Source organism: Melanaphis sacchari, unplaced genomic scaffold, assembly GCF_002803265.2.
Source record: "Melanaphis sacchari strain LSU unplaced genomic scaffold, SCAv2.0 Contig1_pilon_pilon, whole genome shotgun sequence".
NCBI lineage: Eukaryota > Metazoa > Arthropoda > Insecta > Hemiptera > Aphididae > Melanaphis > Melanaphis sacchari.
This window is the reverse complement of record NW_020270976.1, coordinates 4,926,021-4,953,884: the sequence shown is the minus strand read 5'-3', so window position 1 is coordinate 4,953,884 and position 27,864 is coordinate 4,926,021. Positions and strand designations below refer to the sequence as shown.

Genomic DNA, 27,864 nt, shown 5'->3' with positions numbered 1-27,864 from the left:
TTCATGTTGTACACGTGGAGGCAACGCAGGCGTAAGCCGAGTAAACACCGATAAACGTATAACCGGAGTAATATTTGATATCGTCGATAAAGTTCACCCACAATAAGGTGTCCCGTCTAAATTAATTGCCACTATTACCCACACACAGCGGCCATTGATGTTATAATACCTGATAGTACGTTTTATTTGTCCGTACAGACGTTTTGAAAAACATCGGTCACTACATAATATTATAAACATATCTTTTTCCGTGATTTATAATAAAGACCGATCAGACCCTTGGCCGCAACCACCGTAGGTATCTCTTCAGGTGTTTATCTGCCGTTATCCGCCGTTTATTACTCATAAAATCTGAGAATCCCTGCCAACACATTGTCTATCCATCCTTGTCTCGGCCTTCTCGGTAATCTCTTTCCGCTGGGAATCCATTTCGTCGCCTCTCGAATTATCTGACCTCGCGCTCTCAATATGATACGACTTGCCCTGGCGAATAAGCTTTCACTTGTCTTGATCACTGCTACTGCTGTGTCCGTTTCACTCCAAACACGTTCGCTCTCGAGTGCCAATCTTTCCACCCCGTATCCACACCACGATTAAACTATTTATTTATTTACTTATTTTTTTATTTTTTTGATGGGAGGCGGTCAAAAATATTCCGCAGGGTATTTCCCTCGAATATAGCTTAATATTATAATACTATTAAACGTCACTATGTATTAACTATCTATGAATGCGATATAATATGTGCACGTGTGCGCAATCGTTACGCTATCATAATGCGAGGGAGTCGGTTTTAGCGGACGGCCAATTAGACAACGTAACTGAATACGCGTCGGCGTTTCGCCATGGGCCCACCTCGTGCCGACCCACCCCACCCATCGCTCCGTACACGACCACACGGTCGGCACGCCGGGTTTTACCGTTGTCTGGCGTGATGGGTAAACTTTCGGAATTAATTATGGCCGATGAACTCGACACACAAATACTCACACACACACACACGTAAGTATACAAACGTACGCGCACGCACAACGCCCGACGACTTTTCCGCCGCCGTCGGAGGCGCTCGTTCTTCACGCTCAAACCTGCAACCCTTCGCATCATTTTCCCTCCCTCACCCTACCCTTCACACCGTTTTAATCGCGACCGGGCGAGAGTGTGTGTTTACACATATTATACGCATATATATATATATTATACATAATATCATGTGCACGCGTAATATACCTGCATTTATAAATAATATATATATATATATATATAAATAAGCGCGTCGTGTGCAAAAACAAACACACACTCGGCACTTCACGTTTCAGTTCTAATTGCGATTTCCAGTTGTGCGGCGAAAGTACAATGCCAACAACAGCGGTAATTATTATCGTAGTCATCGTCGTTATAGTCGTAACAGTCGTCGCTTTTCTAGAGGTTCACGAAGATTATAAAATTTTGCTGCGAATGCAAATATAGCGCGGAACGCGAGTGCTGCTTACGTCGAGATTTCGGCACTCGTATATTCGTAATCGGTCGTACACGCCAATTTACCGCCGTCCGTTGTCATTTGACAGCTATGAATATAATATCATATTGATAATATCATTTAAGGAATTCATTTTCCGGGGACACTCGATCCCTGTATAACCGTGGCGGAAAAAAGAAAGAAAAAACTTCCTCATACGATTTTCCCGTCTGTGTAGGTGTACACTGTACGTCGACGACCGCAGAATAAAGTAGTTCACCGTAATATTTTCACCGAGTGTCATATTTTTATTTGTAAAACGTTTGGGTTGTTTGTTTATACTTTTTGGAGTTTAAATTCAACGCGCGTGCAGCGTTTATTATTATTATTATTATTATTTAAAATGCGTTTAGTCAGAGTATAAAATTACGTGTCTTTGTATCTGATATCGATTTTAAAAAGTAATTCAAAAATTTCAAACGCTGTTTCGCATTAATAAGTTTGTCGGAAAAGTTCGTACTATTTTCTATTTACACCGAAAAAGTAAAAATAAATTGGTACCTACGTTCAACATGGCAGTAAACAGATCAGAATAACTAAAGAGTGTTAAATATTAGCATATATCTAGTTACGTGTTTTAAAAACATGAGTTATATTAAGTTTGTGGGCGTTCGTGTGCAAAGGTGGCTAAACCTCAAATGTCAGAAATGGCTTTAACATGTTCGATGTAGTGATATTTTATGGTTATTATCAAAATATAAATATTGTTCAAAAGTTCGGTATTATAAACGTATCGTTTTGAAAGTTATTGAATTATTTATTGCTTAATGGTAAAAAAAAAAAAATTAGATAAAATAAATTCTAAGTATAAATTGTGGGTAGATATATGAAATATAAAATTATAAACTTCCAGCATTATAAATAAAAAATAATCATTTTACAAATATGAAATTCATAATAATATAATACGTCATGGTCATTGTTAAAAATTAAAGAATATTATATCACATTTAAAACAACCGAATTTGAATACATAATATTATGTATTATTAAAAAAAAAAATTAAAAAACTGGAAAGACACTATGCTATGTAATATATGTCGGTGACCTTAGGGTCACTATAATGGATGTTGTGTTAAATTTCAATTCAATGTTAAATTATTGTAGAATGTTGAATTTTAAATGCTTATGCAATTAAATTTTGTTATGATTATACTACCTACAAATCTTAACTATGAAATTTGAACATGTATTATTGTTTAACTATAGTAATATAATTTGTATAACTTCGTGATTCTGACGATTTTTTTTTCTAAATTTGAACTTCGATTGCGGTTAAAAGAAATTAAGAATATATTATATTTTAAATATTTTAAATTACTGTTACATAAATTTATAAGCGATCTTATTATACATTTTAAGATTTTTACAAATGTATAAATGCATCATACATGAGTCATGAATATATGAATCAAAAATAACCAAATATCGTTTATTTAAAGATGTCCGTGAATTAATAATAATAATAATAGAATAAACAAATTAAAAAAAAATATATTTTAAATACGTTAATGTTATTTGATAAATAATAATAAATTATTAGTGTAGTTTAAGTTTGTATGTTTAAATAATAAAGTTTTTGCCTGAGAACCGAATTTAAGAGAATTACATTTTAATGAAAACGAGGAATAATGTATTTGGAAGTTTAAAAGTAATGCATTTTACCACAATCATAAATTTTAAACAATTTTTTAATTAATTTATAATTTAATGATTTATTTATGATTGATGTTTATTTTATTAAATATTCTAAATAATCTAGTTTTTGTACTTACATACCTTTTTAGTCAATTAATGTCTAAATTATTGTTGAAAGTATTGCAATAAACATAAGGACAGAAAACTTAAAAGTATTTTAAGTTTTATCAAGAGCTTTATTTGTATTTGACTAGTTATTACATTATAAGTTTAACGTAACTTACGCGTAAAATATATGTTCAAAATTTAAATAGTTATTAATTATTTATTTTCGTTTATGTTGATCGTAATTAATTACATATTTATATATCTTCTATCTGTATGTATCTAACTGGCTTTAAATGTCATTAAAATCTCGAAGGAAATAGTTATTACATTTTTGGTAGATAATATGTGACTTGAAACATAGCATTATGAACATATAATACAATTAAAACCATAATTTTATTAAATGAAAAACTTAAAAACTATTTTAAATGGCGGAACTTAATATATAATATTAATTAATAGTTAAATTTATATTTTATAAATATGCACGTCGTTAATAACTATAAAATAATCATACTAACATCCAATTTTTTTTTTTTTTTTTTTAATCACCCTTGGGTTATTCGTGTAGTTAACACATTTTTTAATTAGTTTTTCCATATCTTGCATTTTAATTTTCTCTGAAAATCCAGTTAATAATTTCTTTATTTAATGAAGTTATTAATCTGATTAATATTCAATTTAGCTACAATTTTCAACTCTCGATAAAGTGCCTACATACTCTGAGGTATATAAACCATAGACTTTCAATTTGACCTCAAGACTTAACAGCTTATAGTAATATATTCTTAATGCATTGTATGCAAATATATTATTAAAACGACATTTTTAGACGTTCTACTAAAATATATCGTTTGATGCATATTATTATTATTTGTACTACTATTTGTTAAGTTTTCAACATTGATTGTTGTTTGACTACTTTTAGTTAAAATCAAATACAAGTTTTAAGTTCATACATACTAAATCTAATGACTTTTTATAGTTTCTACAATATTTCCAGCTTATATTTATTTTTTACATAAAGTATAAACTTTATTTATAATAAATATAAATTTATTTTTACTGTTTTTATTTATTAATTGTTGTATTGAAGGCGGATTATCGAACATTGTATGTGCTTCTTTTTTTATGCACATCATTATGTAAAATTATGAGGTTCTCTGTGTATGTTACATACTGGTAATGGTTATTTGCTGATAAGATAAGAATAATAAGTGATATATGTGTACCCTATATTCACTCAGGTGGTTGTTACTTCCATTCGTCTTTTAAAGTCATATTTTATTATTTATTGAAACTATATTATAAATAATTATTAAACTATTATTGCATGTAATTATTTATACAATTGATTATTTTGTTTTTTTAATTAGTTTACTATTACATTTATTTAATCAATTATTTTATTTTTAATACGTTTAAAATATATTTATGATTACTTAGTTAATTAACTAACTATTTACTTTTTTTTAGTTAAGAAAAAAAATACTACAACTATTATGTTATTAATTTTATATTTTTGAACAACTACATTATATATATATATATATATAAAATATGATTATTTTTTTTTTGATTGAATTTTGTTCGAGAGGTCTGTTTTTATTCCTACTGTATAGATTATATCCCGTGGCTGTAAACAAACCAGATATTTTATTCATTCAAAAACTGAAGTACTTTGGTCCCCATTGGTGCCATTGAGGGGTAGCCAATTTAATTTAGGCCCCCCTAGACTTCTGTTTACACTGTAGGTATACCATCAAATGATCAAACAACTTTCGACTAAAATGAACTTGGGTCAACTTACTGCTGCGTGAATAGTGTACAGTGTACACTATATACAAACTTTAATTTTATAATGTAATTAGAGCTAGTTGTCTTCAAACGAATAATGCTCCCATATTATATTAATAATTGTATTATATAATACTCAATTTGTTTTCTAATAAGTAACTTTATGTATAAAATATAATGGAAAATAATAATAGTATATAATATTATTAAATATATTATAATATAATATATTGTGTTTTACTTACTATACAAAAGTTTTTATGGATTTCATTTACCTAATTGATTCAATTTTGAATTATGTTTTGTTTAATACTATTTAATATTAATGTTATATTAATAATAGTTCATACTTTTTTACATTTATTTTTCTATAACTCATGGTTTTCAAGTCTATTTTTTATTTGGTTGATATTTCTAAATATTATTTACATTTTACTGCTTTTACATTTTTTTTTTTTTAACTGGTGTAGATTCTACAATATTATAGCGTACCTTTACATATTGAACAACGTTCTCGCTTTCTGATACGATTCATCCTTATGCCATACTCTAATCCTCGCATTAATATTAACCCTTCATTAAAGTATTCATACAACACAATGACGCATATCTTAAGTTGTTTATAATTGATTGACGTTTAGAACTTACGGTGTAATCTTATTCCCATTTGCTAGCCATAATTTTCAACGATTATTCAGGTAAATTAATTATTTTTATTTTACATAATTAATTTATTAACGGGATTTTCTTCAATTTTCTTCAACTATTATAGATACTAAAAGAGTAGATAGTTATTACTTATTTTACATTACCATAATATTAGAATTTAAAATCGAGGTACTTATAATCTATATATATATAACATTTTTAATCTAGATTTGTTTAATTTTAATAACAATTATTATTACACATTGTGGTGTAATTTTTCTTCTGATTTCAAATGAGTGATATTTATTTATATTTTTCATTTAATTATTAGTAAATTATAATACCTGTATGTATAGGTATAAATAACTAATTAATTTTAATTAGTATAAAATACACTTTATTTTTTTTAATTCTACTCATTTTATTGGGAAGTGTTCAAAATGCTTCATTATGATTCGATAGAATAAACATTATTTTTCTTTGATAAACATCAATTTTGAATTAATTAATTTTCATTTATAATATAAAAATATATGAATAAATTAAATTATTACAGATATTTAGAAATAGCAAAAATGAATTAAAATATACACTACATTTATTACAGACACTAAGAACAAACCATAATAACAACAAGTGTTCTTCACACCAATAGAAAAAACGTAAGATCATCATATATAATATATACATATATTATGTACAATTATTAAAGCACTTTTATTATTATTTGTAGGTAACCTGCAGTCTACTTTTTGAGTATGTTTAATAAATCCAGTGGTATATCGTTCATCTAAAAGTAAATCCTGCACGTTAATACAAAATACTCGGACGAGGATGTTTTCTCTAATACTATTGAAAGATCTAGGCAATGAGCCAATGTTTTGATGCCAGGCTATGAGTGTGAAAAATAATTGCATAATATATATTTTGTTTTTGCTGAGTACTTACGTATGTTTTTAAACAAATCCCGGCCAATGCATTTCGATTCAATTGTTGGCATAAAATTGCATAATTGGTCCGATAACAAGTAAATATTCTACGAAAGCGACTTATTATTTAACTATTTTTACTTACACGAAATGTGTTGTTGACTTACACACCAAAAATAAAATTATTATTAAAAATTAAAATTCATTTATCATATTAGCATACATTTTTTGTTTCTTTGCTAAATATTTAAATATTATGGATGAATTAACCGAATTTAATTTAAAATATAATTAGTTTATTTTTGATAACATTCAATATTACAAAATACATAATTTTAAAATAGATAATGTATAAAACCTACCTATATATTATATACTAATAGCACTATAGTTTTCAGATAAAAAAAAAACAAAAATTAAAAATTGATATCTGATGCTGTATGAATATTACTGTTATATTTTCATATATTGTTAGAATTCATAATTTTTTCTAATTGACTTAATCAAATCAAAATATTTTGATAACTTTTCAGCTCAAAAAGTGTTAATAGTTTCTGAAAATATTATCATATTTTAAAAATGATAATAATGCGAGTATACACATTTTGTGAAAGTGTCAAGTATCTAGTTTTATAATATTTTAAGTACAACAAAATATTTTAAGTTATTTGAGGAGAAATAATAATTTTACGAGTGAATATTATACAAAGTAGGAAAAATTTTAAATTTAAATCGTCAGAAAAAATTAATTTAACTTTCAGTAGAATTACTTGCAAAAATTTTCAGATTTTAAGTACCTATATAAACAAAAGTTTTTATGAATTTCCATCTATAAAATAAATTGTACGTTTTTGAAATTCTAATATTCTGGTGAATATTTTAAGTATTTGTTTTTTGAGTAATACTAAAAAAAACAAAACTAATTGTGTCGAAAACTGGATTTGCGTAAGAATTTCTTTCTTAATTTGTATTTATTTTTTTCTGATTACAAAAAAAAATATTAGGAATTTTTAATTTTGACTTCTTTAAAGTACACGCTAGATATAATTTTGTATTTAAAATCACCTTAAAAGTTTAAAATCTATACATTTTATTAACTACTCATAATAAAAAATCACGCACACGCCTTTGTAGAATAAAATAAGTCGTAAACGTACGATTTTGATGTAACTGTATAATATTTTTATCACCAATTGTAGCTCTTAAGATAAATTATTATAAAATTTACCCAACGGAGTAATATGTAATGCAAGGGAACACAAAAATTTGTTTAGTTGCCGAAACGAATTAACAACAAAAACGTGAAACGAATAGTAGTTATACATATTATTATAATATTATTAATATTATCCATATCAGAACAATACAATGTCTCCAGATTGCGGTTTAGTTACGTCACAGAGACGTAATTTGTCTAAAAGTTGAGATTTTAAGATTTGAATTTTTTTTTTTTTATATCGATAACAACTATCAAATTGTATCAATATTTTATTCTATCGATATTATAATTTTAAATGTTTATACGCAAATAAGAATCTATTTCTTTAGCACATTCGTTTCGCTTTTAGTGACAACTGATGTAGTATAAATAGCAATAACATTCGATTTCAAAAAAATAAATCTACTACGACCAAACGTTACTCAGACTCGTGTCCATAGAAATAAACGAAAACTATCCGAATGGGAAACAGTTTATACATGTCGTAGTGTGTATTCGGTGTGTGTGCAAGGCGCGATTTGATTAAATATATTCCAAACGAAATACCACAACATAGTCCCGCGGTTCTCTGGTAGTGGCAGTGGAAGCGACCACCAAGCCACATTACGATAATGTATAATATATATATATATATATATGGGAACGTGTAACTGTTTGTCGTTAGTATTATACCTTTGGTATACCGTTGCTTTTCGGTTCTTTTTGAAAACTCTGTGGCCTAGGGTCGGCAAGCCCGCCGTCGTGATCGTTTATTCAAGCGAGGTCGGTTGCTGTGTACGTGGGACGAACCATATACGTTAAACTTTAGCGTACCTACCCGCAGCTACCTTCCTTTCAAACGAAATTTTTCCGTCCGCCTGTTGATTACTGTACAACACAATAATCTGTACAGTGTTACAGGACGTAGCTGTGGATCTAAGTCTCAGGAGCCAAATCAAACACTGGCACAAATATACTATTTAGGGACCTATAGACCGGTGCCGTAAATTTTTATATCGTATTGTTTGCAGGTTCACTCGCTGGCGGTATCGCCGTAGTCGTCATAAAACGAGTCTGATGTAAAGGCGCGACGGTTCTATATAATATTATAAAAGCCCTTTTATATTGCATTCTCCTCTCTCTCTCTCTCTCCTCTCTTCTTTAACCATCCCCGAACGCGTATAATATGCTTGTATGTATATATAATATATAAGTATAGAGAAGCATGCGGAAATACAACGCAACTGATGGAAAACAATTTTACATCAACCCGACTCGCTAAACCATAAATTTGATTGTTCGGCCCTCTTCGAATACACTGCTCCGTACGACATGCCTACGCCCTCCGCACCATCATTCCTACCGCGTCACAGGTAATTCGATTTCGGCTAGTATTATTGCTACGATACGAAAATAACGTCGTTATTCGCTCGCCATCGTAGACGTTAAATTTACGCGTAAGAAACAAATAATACTCCGTCGTGCTCACACCCACCCACGCGAATATAATATGTTGTAGATAGAAAGATACGTTATTATATACGGCCATATAGCGTGCACACATTTCGTTCGACTTCATCTTATTAGCCCACGACTACGCGTAAATGTGTTATAAATTTAGCAACATGGTATTTTTTTCTCTTTTAAATCATTTGTTCACGTTGAACGAATATCGGTCCCGTACTCGTATCTTCGTCCACGGCCGGCGTTGGCATTTTCGTGACCTATATTCAGCGAGGACGTCTTTTTGCTGCAAGTGGTGTACCTACTCGCCGTTGACGTCGAGAACTGTTCGCGGACCAAGTAGTATAACCGTTGACCTATTTCATATCACACACTGCAGTAATTTCTCTATATAAAAACAAGCACACATAAATACAATGATTTTCAACGGATCTCCGTTACAGGTGTTTAACCGTTAAGTATGACTTGAGATAAGAAACAAATTAACAATGGCTGGGCCATTTATCAAATGTTTCCAGATAATCTAACTTCTGACTTCTGTACAAAAAAAAAATATTGCGTAACCAACTGCAATACACTCCATTATAGAATCTCGGATTTCATATCGTAAGACTAGTTGTCTTGATACGTGCACACGGTAATTACTATGTATCATATTAACTAAGTTAATTACTTAAGTCCCAAAAAATGAGTATACCCTTAGATACATGTGTAAGTAAGCTATATTTGTTTTATTTTTAGTATTTAAAAATACTCTAAACCTAACCTATATTTGATGTTTTTAAAACTAATGCAATTTTTAAATATTTATGCGAAAAATTTGTTTTTAATTTTAAATTATTCAGTACAAAAGTTTTTAGTACATCACTGAGAAATATTAGCGTTTTAGAGTACTTATAACCTATACTTACTACCTATTACTACTAAACTGTGGGTAAAAAAAAAAAAATACTGACTTAATTATTTTTAGTTTATCAATTATTTTATATTTTAAAATGTTAATGAAGTATTTAATCGATAGATTCAAAAAGTTTATTAAGTTTCAACAGAAAAAATGCATATTTTTCATCACCTCATCGCGAAAATAGAGAATAATTAATTTACATACGCAAAATGTTTTTAATTTTGCACTTTAATTATTTACAAATTTTTTATTCAGAACTGTTCTTTTCACGAAACACTTTGTAACTTACATGATATCAATAAATCACAAAAGGTACTAAAAAAAAGTGGTTATTACAATAATGTTCGAGCCGTATATTTATTGAAACCATAATATATTATGCATTGCGCTTACCTTATTCGACAGATTCTAAAATCATAACTTAATCAATAAATGCATCTATATTTAACACTAGCAATTTTTCATGGTGACTTGTTTCTTTCATTTTCATCACATTTATCTGCCATTATGAACTCATTATAATCTAAAAACGTACTATTATTACAAATGAAAGAATAGTGTACGATAATGTTCTCAGGAGTTTATACATTAGACACGTGTTTTAATTAAAACTGTAAGAAAATGTTACTAAAACGTAAATGACATTTAAACGACATGTTTAAATAACTATCAATTGTATGTTTTTTCGTTTGCATTCGTTCGTATTTCAAAATGTAAAAGTAGCTTTAAATGAAGTTATTTATTTTTCTTAGAGCTTTATGTGTTTTTATAATAATTTACGGAATATTAGATTGAGGCAGAGTTTTAAAAATGTACGAATATATACACAATAAATATGTATATTTATTATTTTAAAAACGAATATATTCAGCTGCAATAGTATTTACTTTTTTTTTAAATCGATAGGACGTGGTTTTTAGTTTAAAAACTTAAATTACTTTTTTTTTTTAGTTAAATGAAACATTCAACCATAGCATTTATATTTGCACATATATACAATATATACATTACATAATATAATACATCTACGCTACATTTATTTAATGTAAAATTTCCTCTAACACTAAAAGATATGGTTTTTGGAACTTTAGGGGGAAAAAAAAACTTTAAACTGGAATATCCCTGCAGGTATATCACATAATGTTTTATGTGCGTTATACAAAATGATTCAAAATAAATCTTCTGTCAATATAATATACTTTATTCAATTAGGTACTTAAATATTTAGTAACGATTTTTTAGAAATAATTACTGATGATATGCTACAAAGATGCTGAAGTAAAGTTTCTAATAATTATTGTACATATTTTGAACGTTATTTTAAAGTGTTAATCTGATTCGATGAAAAAACATTTATTTATTTATTTATTTTTATGAGTGGAATAAAATTTGAATTTTATTAAAATATTAATAAAAAAGTTTATTCTATTGTGCTAGTTTAGTTAATATATTATTTTAGAATACATTTTAATATTGTGTATACACAATATTATGAAGTCTGATTTTCATAAAAAAATCAAATAATGTACATTATTTTATTTAAAAAAATATATTAATGTATACTTATAACTTTGATGGCAGCGAATATTTTTTATGTATATTATTTTTTATTTTTTCTAAAGAAAATTGATTTACAATGGATGTGAAGTAAAATTGTATTGAATACGTTAAATTATTTGTGATTCACAATAATAGTACTTAAATTATTGCACGTAAAAGTGACATTGAGACACATGGAACAAACTAGTGAGTTTTATAAGGGTATGCAATATTTTACTCGTAGAATGTATTCTTCGTGGTATGGTCAAAAATATAGCACAAAATGCGCCATGAATTGAATTATTATTTTTTTATACAAAATGTTGGAAAAAAAAATAATCTTTATATTTAACTTGTATAGGTTAGGTTTTTCATCAATAATATTTATGTTTTCTTGATATTCGTAGATTTAATATATTCTATTTATTCAAGTTATTTTATCTAGTTGCTGCGATCAATCCGAAATAATAACAATAAATTAATAATATACACAACGCCATTATTGCGTTTGGTTAAGATTAAAAACCTAAGTTTCATAGAATGTTATGAATATCATGTACGATACTCGTTAGATAGCCAACTATTCATTTTTTCGTTAATACAAGTATAAGGACAGCGCATAATATTTAATGTGTATGATAATGCTAAAGTAGTTTTTAAACCCCGAAATATAGTCGATATTTGAAAAATAATAAAAGTATTTATTTTAATGTTTAATCACAATGATGTACACGATACAATTTTATAAAAATGATAATTTTTTATTGTGTACAAAAATAATGTAACTTTAAACATCATGATAGTATTAATAGAAATTTAAAATTATTGTTCCCCGTCCAGTTATCAGAAATAATAAAATTATCGTTAAACATAGTCATGTCCAAAATTAAGCCAATGTGCAAAATACATTTTTAATCCCAGTGGATGTTATTCTAGAAATATATATTTCTATATCTATATCTATATCTATATTTCTATATTTCTATATAACTATATAAGATTGTAAGGGGTTTTCTACAACCTCGTTAACCGAGAAAACTACTAAACCGATTTGGCTGAAATTGTTTACTGTTATACCTGATAGTCTGTTGAAGGTTTTAGTACCACTTTTGTTAATAAAAAAATAAAATAAAGTAAGAAAAATGGGAATTTTTACGCATATCCAACAATATTATTAAAATTATTGTTTTGTAACCATGGTTACCATTAAAACACTTATGTTATAAGAGTTGTTATATTATACGGAATGAAATTTTAAAAATATTTAAATTAATTTAAAGATACTATATCTATATATTTATACCATGCATTTATTCACACTGTTTTATGATAAGATTTAATTAACTCAAAAGTTATTAATAAAGTTCTTTAAAATTAAAAAAAAAAAACTAATTTTTGGGGCTTTTCGGCTAAGTCTGCTAGAACAAGCCTTTTTATGTTCCTATTTTGTAATAACACCATTTATCTTTTTTTCATTTTTTCCATAGAGTTGTTCCAAATACCTTCCTAATAACGTCACCACATTACCGATCTTTAATTTTTTTTTGTCTGGAGAAAGTGTGGAGAGGGTGTATTGTATTTAAATGTTCTAATTTTCTGACGATACTATTTAACATTTTTCCAATACCTTAAACCAAGAACCCTAAGATAGTCGTCACCGATTTCATTTAGTAGTTAAAACTGAATTCAACACTTTTAGTTGTGTCTGTAAAATAGTTCAATAGGAATATTATATTTTTTGATGTTAAAAAATAACTTAAATTTCATGTTTATGTATTGATAGCATATTATAAAAAATGTATTCACTATGCAGCATATTATATAGACAGGTTAAAGTTTACAAAAATTAAAAAAAAAAAAAAAACGTTACGTCATATTATAACCCAGGAAATAAAGTGTTTGTAGTATAATAAATATTTGTGTTTGGTTTTTGCACAAAACATTCGTTGAACAAACTAAATAACTATCAACGGTGTGTTTAAAAACGGTAAAAATTAAAAACTTTATTCGCAACCACCCTTAAATATTTTATGTACATAAATCGTACTTCTGTTCAGTGAATATTAATTTAATTATAAATTCATAAAATGTATTTTTTCGCGATATTAATTAAAACGTTACGATAAAACTTATAAGTTATTAGTAAGTAACTGCATGCCAGTTGAACACTTGTATGCATAATACGGTTCAACTAACAACTTAATTTTTATATAGTAAAACATAATTTTTTTGTAAAAGTTTTTCCTATAATTTTTTTAAGTTTCGCATATTTCACAAAATACCACCAACATTTTTTTAAGATTACTTTTTTAGTGAAAAATACACACTAATACCAGATAAGATGAATATAATATGATAATAATGAATAATTATTATTTTTGACTCTCCTTGTCATCTTAGAATTGTTATTGACGCTCACAATTTGAATGTTTTTAAAGTAATATACTATACTTACTATACTTATTAAGAATAGATTAAAAAAATATTTAACATAAGACATATATTATTTTGTCACTTTACATTAAAACAGTTATAGTGTACATATTCAATTAATTTACTAAATTATTTTTTCTTTTTTACTATATTATACACAGTACACACACAATATTTCATCATTTTAATATATCAACTATTTTTAACAGAAATCATTCTCTTCGTTGTTGTCACATATAACACTTTCTTTTTTTAAAAACATTTATTTTCTATTCTTAAACCTAATATAAAATCTTAATAATATTTTTAAATTAAGATTTTAAAAATCTATAGTTGCTTACTTTGTTTTTAACTGCAGTTGCCAAGTTTATTATGAAAATAAAGGGTTAATAATGTGAAAATAATATAACGACATGATTGATTTTGTGAAGTATATTTTTTACAAAAATCAGTTAACCTTAATTTATAAAATTTCCATCAAACTGTTATGTAGACATCAATTATTTTGTATTTTTAGTAATATTCTTTCTAATAAAATATAATTCAAAATTAAATTACCTGTGAATATTCTTTTAGCTTTATGAATGGTATTTTGATTTTAACTATAATAACTTTTTTACATTAATGATAATAACTCAGATTATTTGTATACTTTTTCAGATGAACTTTACAAGCTTCTATGATTTTAATGGTGTGTATACGTCAAATTTTCAGTAAAGTTCATTTTTTATAGATGCATTAAATAAACTGAAAACTTTTTTATGTTATTATCGTATTTATCATAAAAAATGCGTATTCTACAAAAATTAGTTTTTTATTTATATGTATTTTGACGATAATGTTATGGTTTGTTGTATTTATTTAGTGAATAATTAATAAGAATCTGAAATTTTATTTATAGATAAATTATTATATTACAGACAATCAAGGCGTAGCACTTGAATTTAAACTTTTTTTTCACAAATCAACGTTTAACCAACGACACGTGTTGTTTCTCCAGACAAAAGTAATTTGATAGATGGATGAACCCATCTCCCTATGTTCATTTTTCATAGTAAAGGACATATTATTCTTTTTATAAAAAAATACTTGAAGTATTATTCATTTACATTTCTTTTTAAATCAATAAATTAAAAATATCTAATAATAAATGTTCAGACAATTTACTCTTATTGTTATACACATATTATATTTATTTAATATTAATAGTTCTCACTCATTAAAACTGTGTAGAGTTATGGAGTATTACATTTGTTATAAACATATAAATAAACATAAATGAATCTTACATCGTTTCAAAATAACGAAGTACTAAGAGAATTAATATACTATTAATAAGATATTTATTATTTTATGAACAAAGTAAGCCTTTTTACCTAAACTGTTTAAAACTGCTGTACTAAGATATATATGTATAATAATTTCTAAATTTGTAAACTTACACTCTAGTTCTCCGTTTTCGATATATTTATTCATAGTGAGAACAAATTTTACACTTTTATAATTATAAACTAATTTTGAAAAAATAAAACACTCATCTGAAAGTATGTTTTAATTTTCAACATCGTCAAGAAAATATTTTCATAACAATAACTAAGGGTAATACTACATATTTGTTTGAAATATGATTCAATGTTAGTATTTTACAGAGTAAAATCCCTTTTTTTCTTTCTTTCAATTTGCACATTTTCTACCTTGCGCACCAATGTTATGGCATTATTGGTCCATTATAATATATACGAAAATTGTATCATTTATTTTTTTTATATAATTTCAAGCATGATATAATGCATAAAACTTAACACTTGTTCGCCCGTATTATTGTATAAGATATTTATTAAAATTTATAATAATTGATGTATAAACTTTTTTTAGTGCGTGCGGCGCGTGTACAGAAATACAACATGTTTGACGACAATTGATGATTGCAGACTGACTCAAGTCACTCAACTACTCGAGTTTGTGACATTATACCCGCACAGTTATCGTGGTCTACGTCCATATGATGAGCAGTGTGCACGACTAGTTAAACCAAAAAAAAAAAATATTTCAACTTAAAAATAAAACACGTTTGTCAATAATCGAACATCGCTCTAAATAAAAAATCAATGCACTGTGATGCCGACTTCAATTCACTGTTTCGAATTTATATATTTGAATAAAAATAATATCAAAGACAGTACGCGGTATCTCCAAATCTGTAGTTGTATGAGTCGTAGCACACCTATGAACTGCAATTTTAAAAATATGCTAACGCAGTTGAGTTGTGTATGACTCGACTAGATACCATTAAATTGATTAGATTAAATTTGTAATATCAAATATCTTTTTCTTTTATATACATATATATATATATATTATATGTATATATTCTAAAATCTATCAAAATATTTCTTCTTTTTTTTTTTTTTAGCAAAAATAACTCATGCGTCACATAATTGACCAATACTTCTCCAATATCCAAAACCGTCATATCAATTTTGGATCATTGTATAATATTATATAAAAGAGTACGAGTATAATATAAACTGGGTATTAATAATATATTATTATTAAATGAACCATGAGATCGTCGGTGGCGGTGGTCGTATGGTTATTTTTCAAGTGTTTAGTGGCTGCGCGAGTTTTGGGTGTTGACATTTTGTGGGTGCTCGGATGTAGCTGCGGGGGTGGTTGGTAAATATGGGGAATCGGGGTCGGTGGGGTAGTTGGCATGGTGGTTGGAGGTGGCGGTGTTCGTGGAGATGGTGTTGGGGGTGGTGGTGGATCAATAGATAGGCGTTGTTGTGCGAGCATATACAGAGCGCGCGTACACGACGTGACTAAGATAGAGAGTGAAGAGAGAGAGAAGAGCGACGCGCGGCCGGCACAGAGTGTGTGCATAATCTCCGACAGCGCGAGTACAATACACCTCCTTATCCTCCTCATTCCCGGTGTAGCCCACGAGGCGGCCAAACACTCCACTCCTATCCCTCGGGTTAAAGGGACGTGCTGCAGCCACAAAACTTTTGCGATTAATTTTGAGATATATAAAGCATCGATATTACAACATTACATTGTAACATTGTTGTCGACGTTATATTATAATATTTTTTTTATTTTTTTTTTACTTATTTTGTATTATCATTGTTGAAATGTTGCATAATAATATGGCGTATGCGTTGTGCGGTAAAGGCTAGTTTAGTAATAATTATTTAGTAACAATGATGATAATTATTATTATTAGTGTTTAAAACTATTTAAGCTACCTATCAAGTAGCAAAATATGTCAATAATTTATACAAATATTTTAGTTTTTTGTAGGTACTAATAATTCAATACCATGTTTTCTGCGACCACCGTTATATCTAAAAATGTATACGTAACTGCATATTAAGTGATATAACGATTTAGCTTAATGATGCATAAGTTTAGTAAACACAACTTTGATCATACGTCTTGCATGGATCATTGGATTTATTGTTCCTAAGTAAATGTGTGTATTACAATAATATAATAAAAAGTAATGTCATATTATTTGGTATAGTTTATAACGTCATTTTGTTTCAAAACTGATCAGAATATAGTTTTAAAAAAAAATCGAGAAAATTTCTTATTATTTCTATATGTAAAGCTTAAAAAAAAACTTTATAATAAGATAAAAATTCTAAATTCACAAACAAAATGTACTTACTTACTTGAATTTGTCAAATTTGTCAATGTTCTTTAATATGATGTATACATATTTTATTAAATCATATTTTAAATTCTGAACGAAACGACAAGGAATATATTCAAACTTAAAATTATGCATATTTTATGTATAGAGATTTTTTTGTTTTTTTGTTTCAGCCATCATGTTTTGAATCTGCTACAGTCTTAGTTTTTGATCAAAAGTTTTGTTAAATTAATTAATTACATAATATCTGCTTGTAGGACTTAAATTGAATTAAAAACGAATATTTACAAAATATCAAATTTTCTTTTTGATTATACCTTTTCAGAAAAAAAAAATAAGTATTGTGTTGTAACTTTAAACTTTATAAAATAATTAAAATTTATTTAAACATTTCATAAATATGACGTACTTATAAAGCAATTTTAAATATTTTTCAAGTATATAAATGTCGAACTTTTTAAGAAAAAATTTAATTCAATATGTTGAAATAATTTTTTTTCTTCATTTTAAAAATTAGAAAAATTTTCAAAAATATTTTAATAGTTATTGTTAAGTTAATTGCATAGTAATTTAATAATACTGGAAATATATATGTAGGTTCATATTTTTAAATAATTTAAAATTTAAATTTTCAAAAAATTAATGATTTTTTTTCAAAAAATAATAGGTATGTTGTTGAAATTCAAAAAAATATAGATTATTTGTATGTCTTAAACAATATTTAACCATTATGTATACTATAATTTTCTTTACACGCAATACTTTCTTTATTTTTTTAAAAATAATAAATTAATAAAATGTATGATATTTTATATGTTTAAAACTAATTTATACTTTTATAAAATCAATTATTATTGTTTTTAAGTTATATTATACAATATATTCTCATAAAAATGCAATTCAGCCTACAATACTTTGGAAAATAAATAAAACATAAAATTATTTTTAGAAAATAAATAGAAGTCGATCCACCCACCTCCTTCACTCAAAAATTATTTTATTTATACATATAATGAATTATTATTGAATTTAAATTTAATATATCTATTGTAATGACTTAATCAATAATAGAACAAACAAAAAAGGATAGTGAATTATCATGATGTTTTCATTGGTATCTTTATAAATCTCTGATAGAACAATTTATCAAATTATTCATATTATTATCCTGCTTATATTATTATCTTATATTAGTGTTCTTACTATCTATAATTTTATCGATACATTACAAACATTGATTTTAATATTTCGATCCATGATGTTATATTATCACAAAAATAACTGTTTAGACGTATTAAAAAAAAAAAATCTAATGACTGTTTCGATTAAAAATAAAATATTATCTTTTTTTTTTTACAAATTTCAATTTTCTCGATGTTAAAATAATATTAGGAAAAACTAATTGTTAATGCAATAAAAATAATTTTAATATTTACGAGTAACTCAAATTATGTGTATACACTTTCCGGTTAACTGTACTATGATAATACACGAGGTTAGGTCCTAAGGGATGCAGTGCGTGTGTTAAATCATTAAAATTATTAGTCCAGTGCTTAATTTCGTAATTTTGCAAATATATTGGACTTTGATCAACGATAATCTGGGGTGGAAACTTGTTACTCTGCACTAAACATACTTACGACCCATCAGCTTGTACTCCCATAGGTATTATAACAGTAATTTATTTGTAATATAAATTTTATAATAAAACACATTTGGCGATGAACTTATTTGAAGCAACATAAATGTAATACTAACGTAACAATGAATCATTGGAATTCAAATAATTATTTAGCAATCATTACATGAACATAAATTGTATCTATTGGTAAACTAAATAGTTCAATTTTTAATTTAATTTTTTTTTCTAATTTATAAATACTATCATTCTACCTATACTTGAATTATGATATTTATTCAATTTGAACCCAACTTTTTCAAGCACTAGGATTAAAGATTTTATGTGAGTTGAAATACGAGTATTGCCACAGCCCACCAACTATCCATATATGATGTTTAATTTCAAATATATTTTTATATCTAAATTATTATTTATTACAAATATCAAATTTGAATACAGAATGAAATAACTCAACGTACTCAATCTTATATATTTTAACTATATCACGATGATTCACTACATGATAAAAATTATTAAACTATAAAAGCGCCTAAAAAAATAATTTCATTAAAACTGGGTTGATCTGATTATAATAATAAAATAACGTATATAATATTATAATGTGTTACACTGTAATAACGAAAAAATCATTGCCGTATATTATAATCAGTTAAAAGAAAGACGGACGCTTTTTCAACACACTGCCGCTTTAGGTGCTTCATACCATTTTACCAATGAATTAATTTCTACCGTACATGAAAACCAAAGTAAATAATAATCGCTTACAAAAATATTGTGTAACATAGTCTTGCTGAGATTAATATTTAACGAAATCGTATTTCATATCGTAATGTTGATGAGCAATAGTAGTTTGCATGGTCGTGGAAGAACTTTACTGTTCACAGAATCACTCAGAAATTCATTTAACGCGTGTCTACATTTTTATAGCTACGTATTATAATATGGCTGGTTATCACTTATTCTAACTATATGAACATTTAAACGTGCGGAAATAAAAAAAAGTGCACACATTTGTTAAAATTTCTCCTTTTGTTACAAAACGTATTTTTTTTCTTTTTACAAACTTTATGTTCAATGACGATACAAAAATAAACAGATAACAAGATTAATAACATCGTGGTATATCGTATACTTTCATAATTTTTTTTTTCTTTTTAAAGTTTGGATATTATGACCTTTTTCCTCGGTCCCTTGAATATAATATTTATACAATTTTTGACGTATATATATATATTATACTATATGATTTAGGTTATATATTATTAGGAATCTAATATGCAATAATATTACAGTAGATGGCCAGTCAATTATGTTCTACATCAAAGCTATTCACTCCCGAGTCTGAGATCTGCATTCAGTTTTTCCCAAACTATACTATCCCCTATGTTCATGTTTAAGTTTTCTATGTATCGTCCGGTAAGTTACGGTAATTTCATGGGACGTTGCTTTCAATTTTGTGTAGGAGCGTTTCACTAGATCGAAAACATGGAAATGGAAGATGAAATAACGACTAAGGGAGGAGTACAAAAACGTAAGAAATAATAATAACAATAAAGAGACGTATATTATATTTTTATTTATTTCATAAATGTTCCTTAAAACTAGTACAGTTAATGTACATTGGTGAGTATTCATTTATTTTTTAATCACAAGTGGGTACGTCACATATTATATTGAAAATCGCAATACAATATATTTGTATTACCTACGTTCACGTTCATTTTTTACACAGCCTTTTAAAGGTAATAACAATATTGAAGAAAAACATTATTCAATGCTCAAAGCAAGTAGATTAAAAACAAATGTTTGATGGATCTTTTATCGATTTTATTGAGAACCATTTCACACATCCGTAGAGGGCTCATATTAGTATATTTAAATATGTTTTACTTAACCACATGTTATATTGTTTAATATGATACTACTCGTAATCTATTTATTATTTTTATTATGAAACTAATGCTAATAAACGGTGTAGTTTCAATCGCAGTATTAGTATTCTAGTTTTCGTTAGTATTTTAATGTATAATGACAGCATAGGTTACTATAATATTATACGCCCCCGAGTCCGTTTACATCATCAACACTACACGTATACAAATTATGTGATTATTTATGTTATATAGGTATATATTGTAATGGCGGTGGTGGTTTTACTGATGTTGCAAGTGGCAAAAAGTGCTGTCAACACGCGTACTGTACACATTTTTATGGGGAAAGTGAAATTATTTATTTTAACACCATGTTAATAAATATTACAATTCAGTTATTCGTTTTATTTTTATAATATTTTATAAAACTGTTTGTTTATAGTTGTAAAACAAGATCACCTTATTCATATTTGTGATGTTTTATCATATTATAAAAACTATTTTAAAATTTGAGAACTATTTCTAAAAATCATTAGTTCTCTCGATATCACACGATTAAAATATTTTTTCTATTTATACATATGATTAACTTGTATAAATTAATAAATAAATTTATGAATATACTAATTTACATGTCTGCTTAGTAAATTGTTTCCGTATCCTGAATTAGACATGTTTTATGTATTTTTTTTTTTTTTTTGAACACGTAAAATTTAATTAGTAAAAACAATGAAATAATAACTGTACATTTACTACTGTTGTAAATTAATATTAAGTTCATGTTATTATTTGTTTTTGTATAAACACAAGTGCCCATCACAAAAGGTTTTAAGATGAGAAATGACAGGCAACTTATCTTCACCGTCCCACCTTAAAATGTTATGTTCGTTTCTGGAAAATATCCTGATAAAAAAACGACTGACAGTTTCAATACTCTGTTACATTTTTTAGTTTTGGAATTTAAATAATGTTTATAAAGTATCTATTTTATAATATTATTTTATACTTAATCATTTTAAGTTAGTTGTTTTTTTTTTTTTTATATAAAATTAATGGTTACGATGATTCGCATTATAATATCAAAAATATGAATTTGAAAAAACATGCCTTGCGCTATCTAATTAGTTCTCTTATGCTAAATACCCCACATAACATACATAGACTTAAACGATATTGTAAGTGCGTAAAATAGTAATATAAATCTATATATGATACGGGTATCACCTAAATTCTGTTCATATACGGTTAGAAATATTATCATCGTTAATTTTGTTTTTTCAAGTAACAGTTGAGTAACAGTGAGAAAGACAGATTGCCAAAGAAAAAAACAACGCCCAATATTATTAGTTTATACGAAAACACGATTCGAGTCTGCAGTTGTTTGTTTTCATTTTGTAAGTGCGACGTTTCAATTAATTACACGGTTTCTTTTTTGAAACAAAGCGCTTGTGATTACGTAAATTTATACAAAATATTTTCTTGACTTTTTGCGTAAATATTTCTTTCGTGAAAAAAAAGGGGAAAATCATGAGAATTATTAGCGTTTGCTTAGATCTTTTGATTAAAGCAAAACTAAGAAGCTCGGGGAGTTCTCTTTTGTTTTTTTTTTGTTTTTTTTTAAATATTTTTTGTATTTTGTAGTTTTTTTTCTTACATTCACTCTGCAAATATAATACGTAAATATACTTCAACACATTGTTTATATCGGATTTTTATCTTTATTAAATACGATTTAATACAAATGTGCACTCATATCTACTTAACTCTGTAATTAGTCAATCGTGAAAATATACTTATAAATTATATTATACCACTCGTTCATAAAACTACCATTCAAGCCACTGTACATAATCTGCACTTCATATATTGGATTTTTATCATTGGATTTTTACTTTATATGGAAATACATGCATAAATATTTTATATTACAATATAGCATATTAACAAACATTTTTATGACCTTTGAAACAAAATTAAAAATACTAAAATCAGAAATTAAAAATCATGCTACTTAGGTTTATAATTATTTAGTATGTGTATTCATCTAATACTGCAGTGTTATTTAACAATTTTAAATAAAGCATAGTTTTTTTTTTCAAGGTTGATATACCATATAATATTTATACTTGCAAGTTTATTTTTACTATAAATTCTGTTTATCAAAATGTACGTAGACGTAAATTTTGATTTTGGATAGTTTAAAATTTAAATGCACACAAATGTGTAAGCTGTTTTATAATACATAATTATATTTTAATGTGCTAAATGAGTGATTTCATGTATTAATATTTTTTATTCAACTATTGCCTAATTACAGTAGATTTATTTGAACCAGTGTTTTATACGAATTGTAAAATATTATAAAACCTAAAATTGAAATTATTTTTTTTTTTTTAATCAGAACTTTTTTGAAAGATTTAATCAATTGATACATATTATTAACTATGGTTGGGTAAGAAAGATTGCGATAGTAAAAATGTTTTATCCTAGCTTAAAACAAACGTGTTCAAAATAGTCGTCAATTAATTATTATTATTTGCTTTATTGCGTTTCCTTTTTATGTCTGTTCGCATGTTTGCACATGTGTAGAATAATATTAAGAAATAGTTTTTTTCTTGTCTGCTGAGTATTGAAATAAAATACAAACAAATAAAAAAAAAAAAATCATTTATATTAAGGAATATGATTATTTCTTAACAGCCATAATTTAAAAAAAAAAATAGAACACGGCAAGAATGTTCGTAAATTGTACGTAATTTTTGTTGAAATTTTTAGTAGTTTAATGTATATTAAATTTGTTAATTCACTCGATATCTTTAAAAGCTTCTTTACTCAGGATCTGGTATTATCATTGCATACTTAACAGTTACTTTTCTTTAGGCCCCGTTTGACCTCCAACAAAAATGGACAATACAATTACGTTGTCGATACTAAATACATAACCATATTGTTAAAATCGAAAATATATACTATACAATTATTTTATTGGTAAATAGTCATAAAAATACGATATTTTTGAAGAAATGTTATATTTTTTTTTACTTATACTTTTTAGACACATTAGATAAATTCCATATTCCTAAACAGAAGATATTTGATTGATGATTTAAATGCAAAAAAATTAAATTTATAACTTATTTAGTTAATTAAAATAACTACTTAGCGAAGTAGTAGTATCATAAAAGTAATTTATGTTTAGATGAGTGGAATAGTGAACAAAAATGTTGTGAGGTACCCTTTGCCACACCCTTTAAGTATTACCTGCTGCGATGTTTCATTATATTTTACAATAGTGATAATGTTACAAAAAAAAAAAAAAATGTTTACGTATCTACCATAAATTTATGAGAGTAAAAATATAGGTTTAGAACAGCTTGTTAAAATTAAAAAGGTTAATTAAAAATAAGGGAAACTAAAAACCGATGTCTTATTTTTAATACGTATAGATAATAATATAGTGAAAAGAGCTTATGTACTGTTTGGTAACATAAAATATAGCAAAGCTCATTATTTTTAAGCTTACTACAAAAACAAAAGACCGGATATGTCGAATAAAATACAAAATCAAGGAGATAAAAAATAATTATGAAAACTGTAATAGAATATGTATTTTGTAATTGCAAAGAAAAATTAATAATAGTATTTACTAAAACAGCCCTACTTAGCGCTAACATTCGAGGAGCAATATAGACATTCGATGATACAGTTTAATGAAAGACGAATTAATCTGTGTTTTCTGATGGGAAAGTACTTTTTTCTGTCGTTATACAGCACAATAATATGTAAATCAAGGGTAGACAGTGATATTGGTAACAAAATAATAAGAGAGAAAATGTCAACTGTGTAAAAACAGAAACCCCATAAAGACGACGCCGCCGAATTAGTTTTTCTTGTCGAAACGCTTTCCGGCATGTCTCGACTCATTTTCCACTAATTTGGCGCTGATAGGTTTCCCGTATAATTAAGCGTCACGACGGTTTTGCCGTTTTCACTACGACGTAAAAAGGCAAATTTTATTCAATTAGTTCTGCTCGTTAGGAGTCATGGGGAATATTCAATTAGGGTGTTTAATTAACGGATGAGATTAATTTCCGGTTTTTCGTTGGCCCGAAAAGCTTTCCGGCGCCGGTTACAACTCCGAAGATAATAATATTTTGCTAGACACTACTGCAGCAGTATTCCTTGAGTTCATTAATAGCACAATATACGTGTATCATATTTTAGTAATATTATATTATATTGATATTCAGTTTTAATTGATTTAAAAATCAAAAATAAAATCATCATGGAAAATAACATAATGCAGTTTTGGTATTAGTAGTGTTGTAATATTGCACACGCAAATAAAATACATATACTTTAAGCGCTGTAAATTAAAACATAACATTATAAGAAGTGTTATACTACAAATAAATTATTTCACTCCATGGATTATTTTATTTCTTAGTATTTACCTACCTGACATTTTCCTTACAAATTAATGGTGTCTGAAATTTGAATAAAATATTTTATAGTACATTATGTATTGAGTATGTCTATTTATCTATATATTGTATATTGCTTAATAATTCATATCCCTGCCATTAGTATAATTGCAGACTGATAAGCCAATATAGCATAGTGTTTCAATTTACTTAGATACAAAATAAGTTTATATAATAAACAACAAATAAACATTTATTTTAATATGGACTTTATATTAAATGGAATTAAAACTTAAAAAAATAAAATAACTGCAGATACGTAAAAAAAGGTATAACTTTTGTCGATTTTCTATTCGATTTCTACATTTTATATTGGTTATAATTTGCCGAATAAATAATTCAAATTTCAAACAATTTATTTCAAAAACTTTTTTAGTATTTTCTCTTAATATTGTTCTTTCGTTTTATTACGCTACATTATTCAACAAACAAATAGCATTTGAATTCCAATAAAATATTTCAAACTACATTTTAATCCATTATACAAATATACAACCTTTGTTTTGATATTATTATAAGATAAATTTCATACAAATTACAATAGTCAATAAATATATTTTAATATACTTTCTATAATACTTAGTTATTAGTGAATTCGTATTTACTAACGAATAAGAGGCAATTTTTTTATATTATATTTATTGTGTAATATATTAAATTAAATGCAATGAAAATTAATATAAGGCACATATAATACGTTGAATTATAATTAGCTTTGCTCTTTTAAGTATTTTTATCTTGCGAATGCCAATCATTAAAAATGTATTTATATCAAAATATAAAAGTAAATAATCGATCATTTTTTTCCTACAAAACCATTAAAACTTGGCATCATTAATGTAGAAGTAAATAACATGTCTATATGTATACTTTTATTGATTTTACGTAAAATAACTTGTCACTATACAATTATTATGTACAACAGCTACAATAGCATGTGGAAGACGCATAAAACTTTTATAATGAATTATAAGATATTAACTTGACGTCGTGTTATTTAAATGTCGATCACCTGAATATTATATTATTGTATGTATTTAGTGTCATATTACTACTAGTACACTATATAACCACAGGTGACTGTTAGATTTTTATTCAGTTAGAAAAACTATTCCTATATATTATATCACCCTTATCGGTCATGAAAAAATGTTTGAACCATAATGGAACTCCCTACTTGGTGTATATTAAAATATTTTAAAAATAACGTCGTCATATCTCGGTTGGTGAGAGCATATGGCTTTATTAACATAAAGTTAAATATACAACAATATTATAATGCATGCTCTAATTTATAAGATAATGTTAAGTCTACCAACAGTTTTCACTTTGTAACTTTATTCAACCTCACCAAATCCAACCGTTCTGAGTTCAAATAACGTCAAAGCTTCCTATTTTATATAAATGGAGAAAGTTTAAGTTTATAACTACTTTAGCTATCAGTTTATTATACGTGTTCAATGGAAATTTTAATTTTAAACAGAGTATTAGAAGACACCATATATTAACTAGACATTTTAAGGTTTGGATTTAACATAGAAAAAAATATTTTAAGACCTTTTATTGCCAAAAGCGATGATATAACGTGATGAATCAAAGCGGTTTATCTGAATCATGGGTTGGCCATTTTTTTATAGAATTTTAAATTCTAAATTGGGCACAATTATTTATTTATAACAAAAAAAAAAAAAAAATGATGTTAAATTATTTTTTTTTAAATTTAAAAACATTATTTGTGGTAATTTAAAATTTTGACGTATTAATATACGTCAATATTATTAATTTTATTTTCATTAAATTCAATTTATTGTTTAAAGTGTAAATATACTTTTTTTTTTTTAAATTTTTATATTCGAAATTTTTTATTAAATTCAGTGAAGCCTGTAAATATCAAACACTCTTAGTCGCAGAAACGTATTTGATATTTTGAGATATCTGCTAGTTAGAAGTGATGTAAAATAATTGAAATAAAAATGAAATATATACATATTTATATTTAATATTTATAAGTGTACTTTTATGTAAAATATTATTT

At 26.3% G+C, this 27,864-nt stretch overlaps 1 protein-coding gene across 1 annotated transcript in view; it reads left to right on the top strand.

Annotated features, from left to right (window-relative positions):
- The first annotated feature begins 20,959 nt into the window (after positions 1-20,959).
- Positions 20,960-27,864, top strand: part of LOC112593268 (piggyBac transposable element-derived protein 4-like) — a 42,475-nt gene continuing 35,570 nt past the window's right edge. Inside the window, exon 1 of the mRNA XM_025337631.1 lies at positions 20,960-21,005. Coding sequence (XP_025193416.1) covers positions 20,960-21,005 — 46 coding nt within the window. The remainder of the gene's footprint in view (positions 21,006-27,864) is intronic.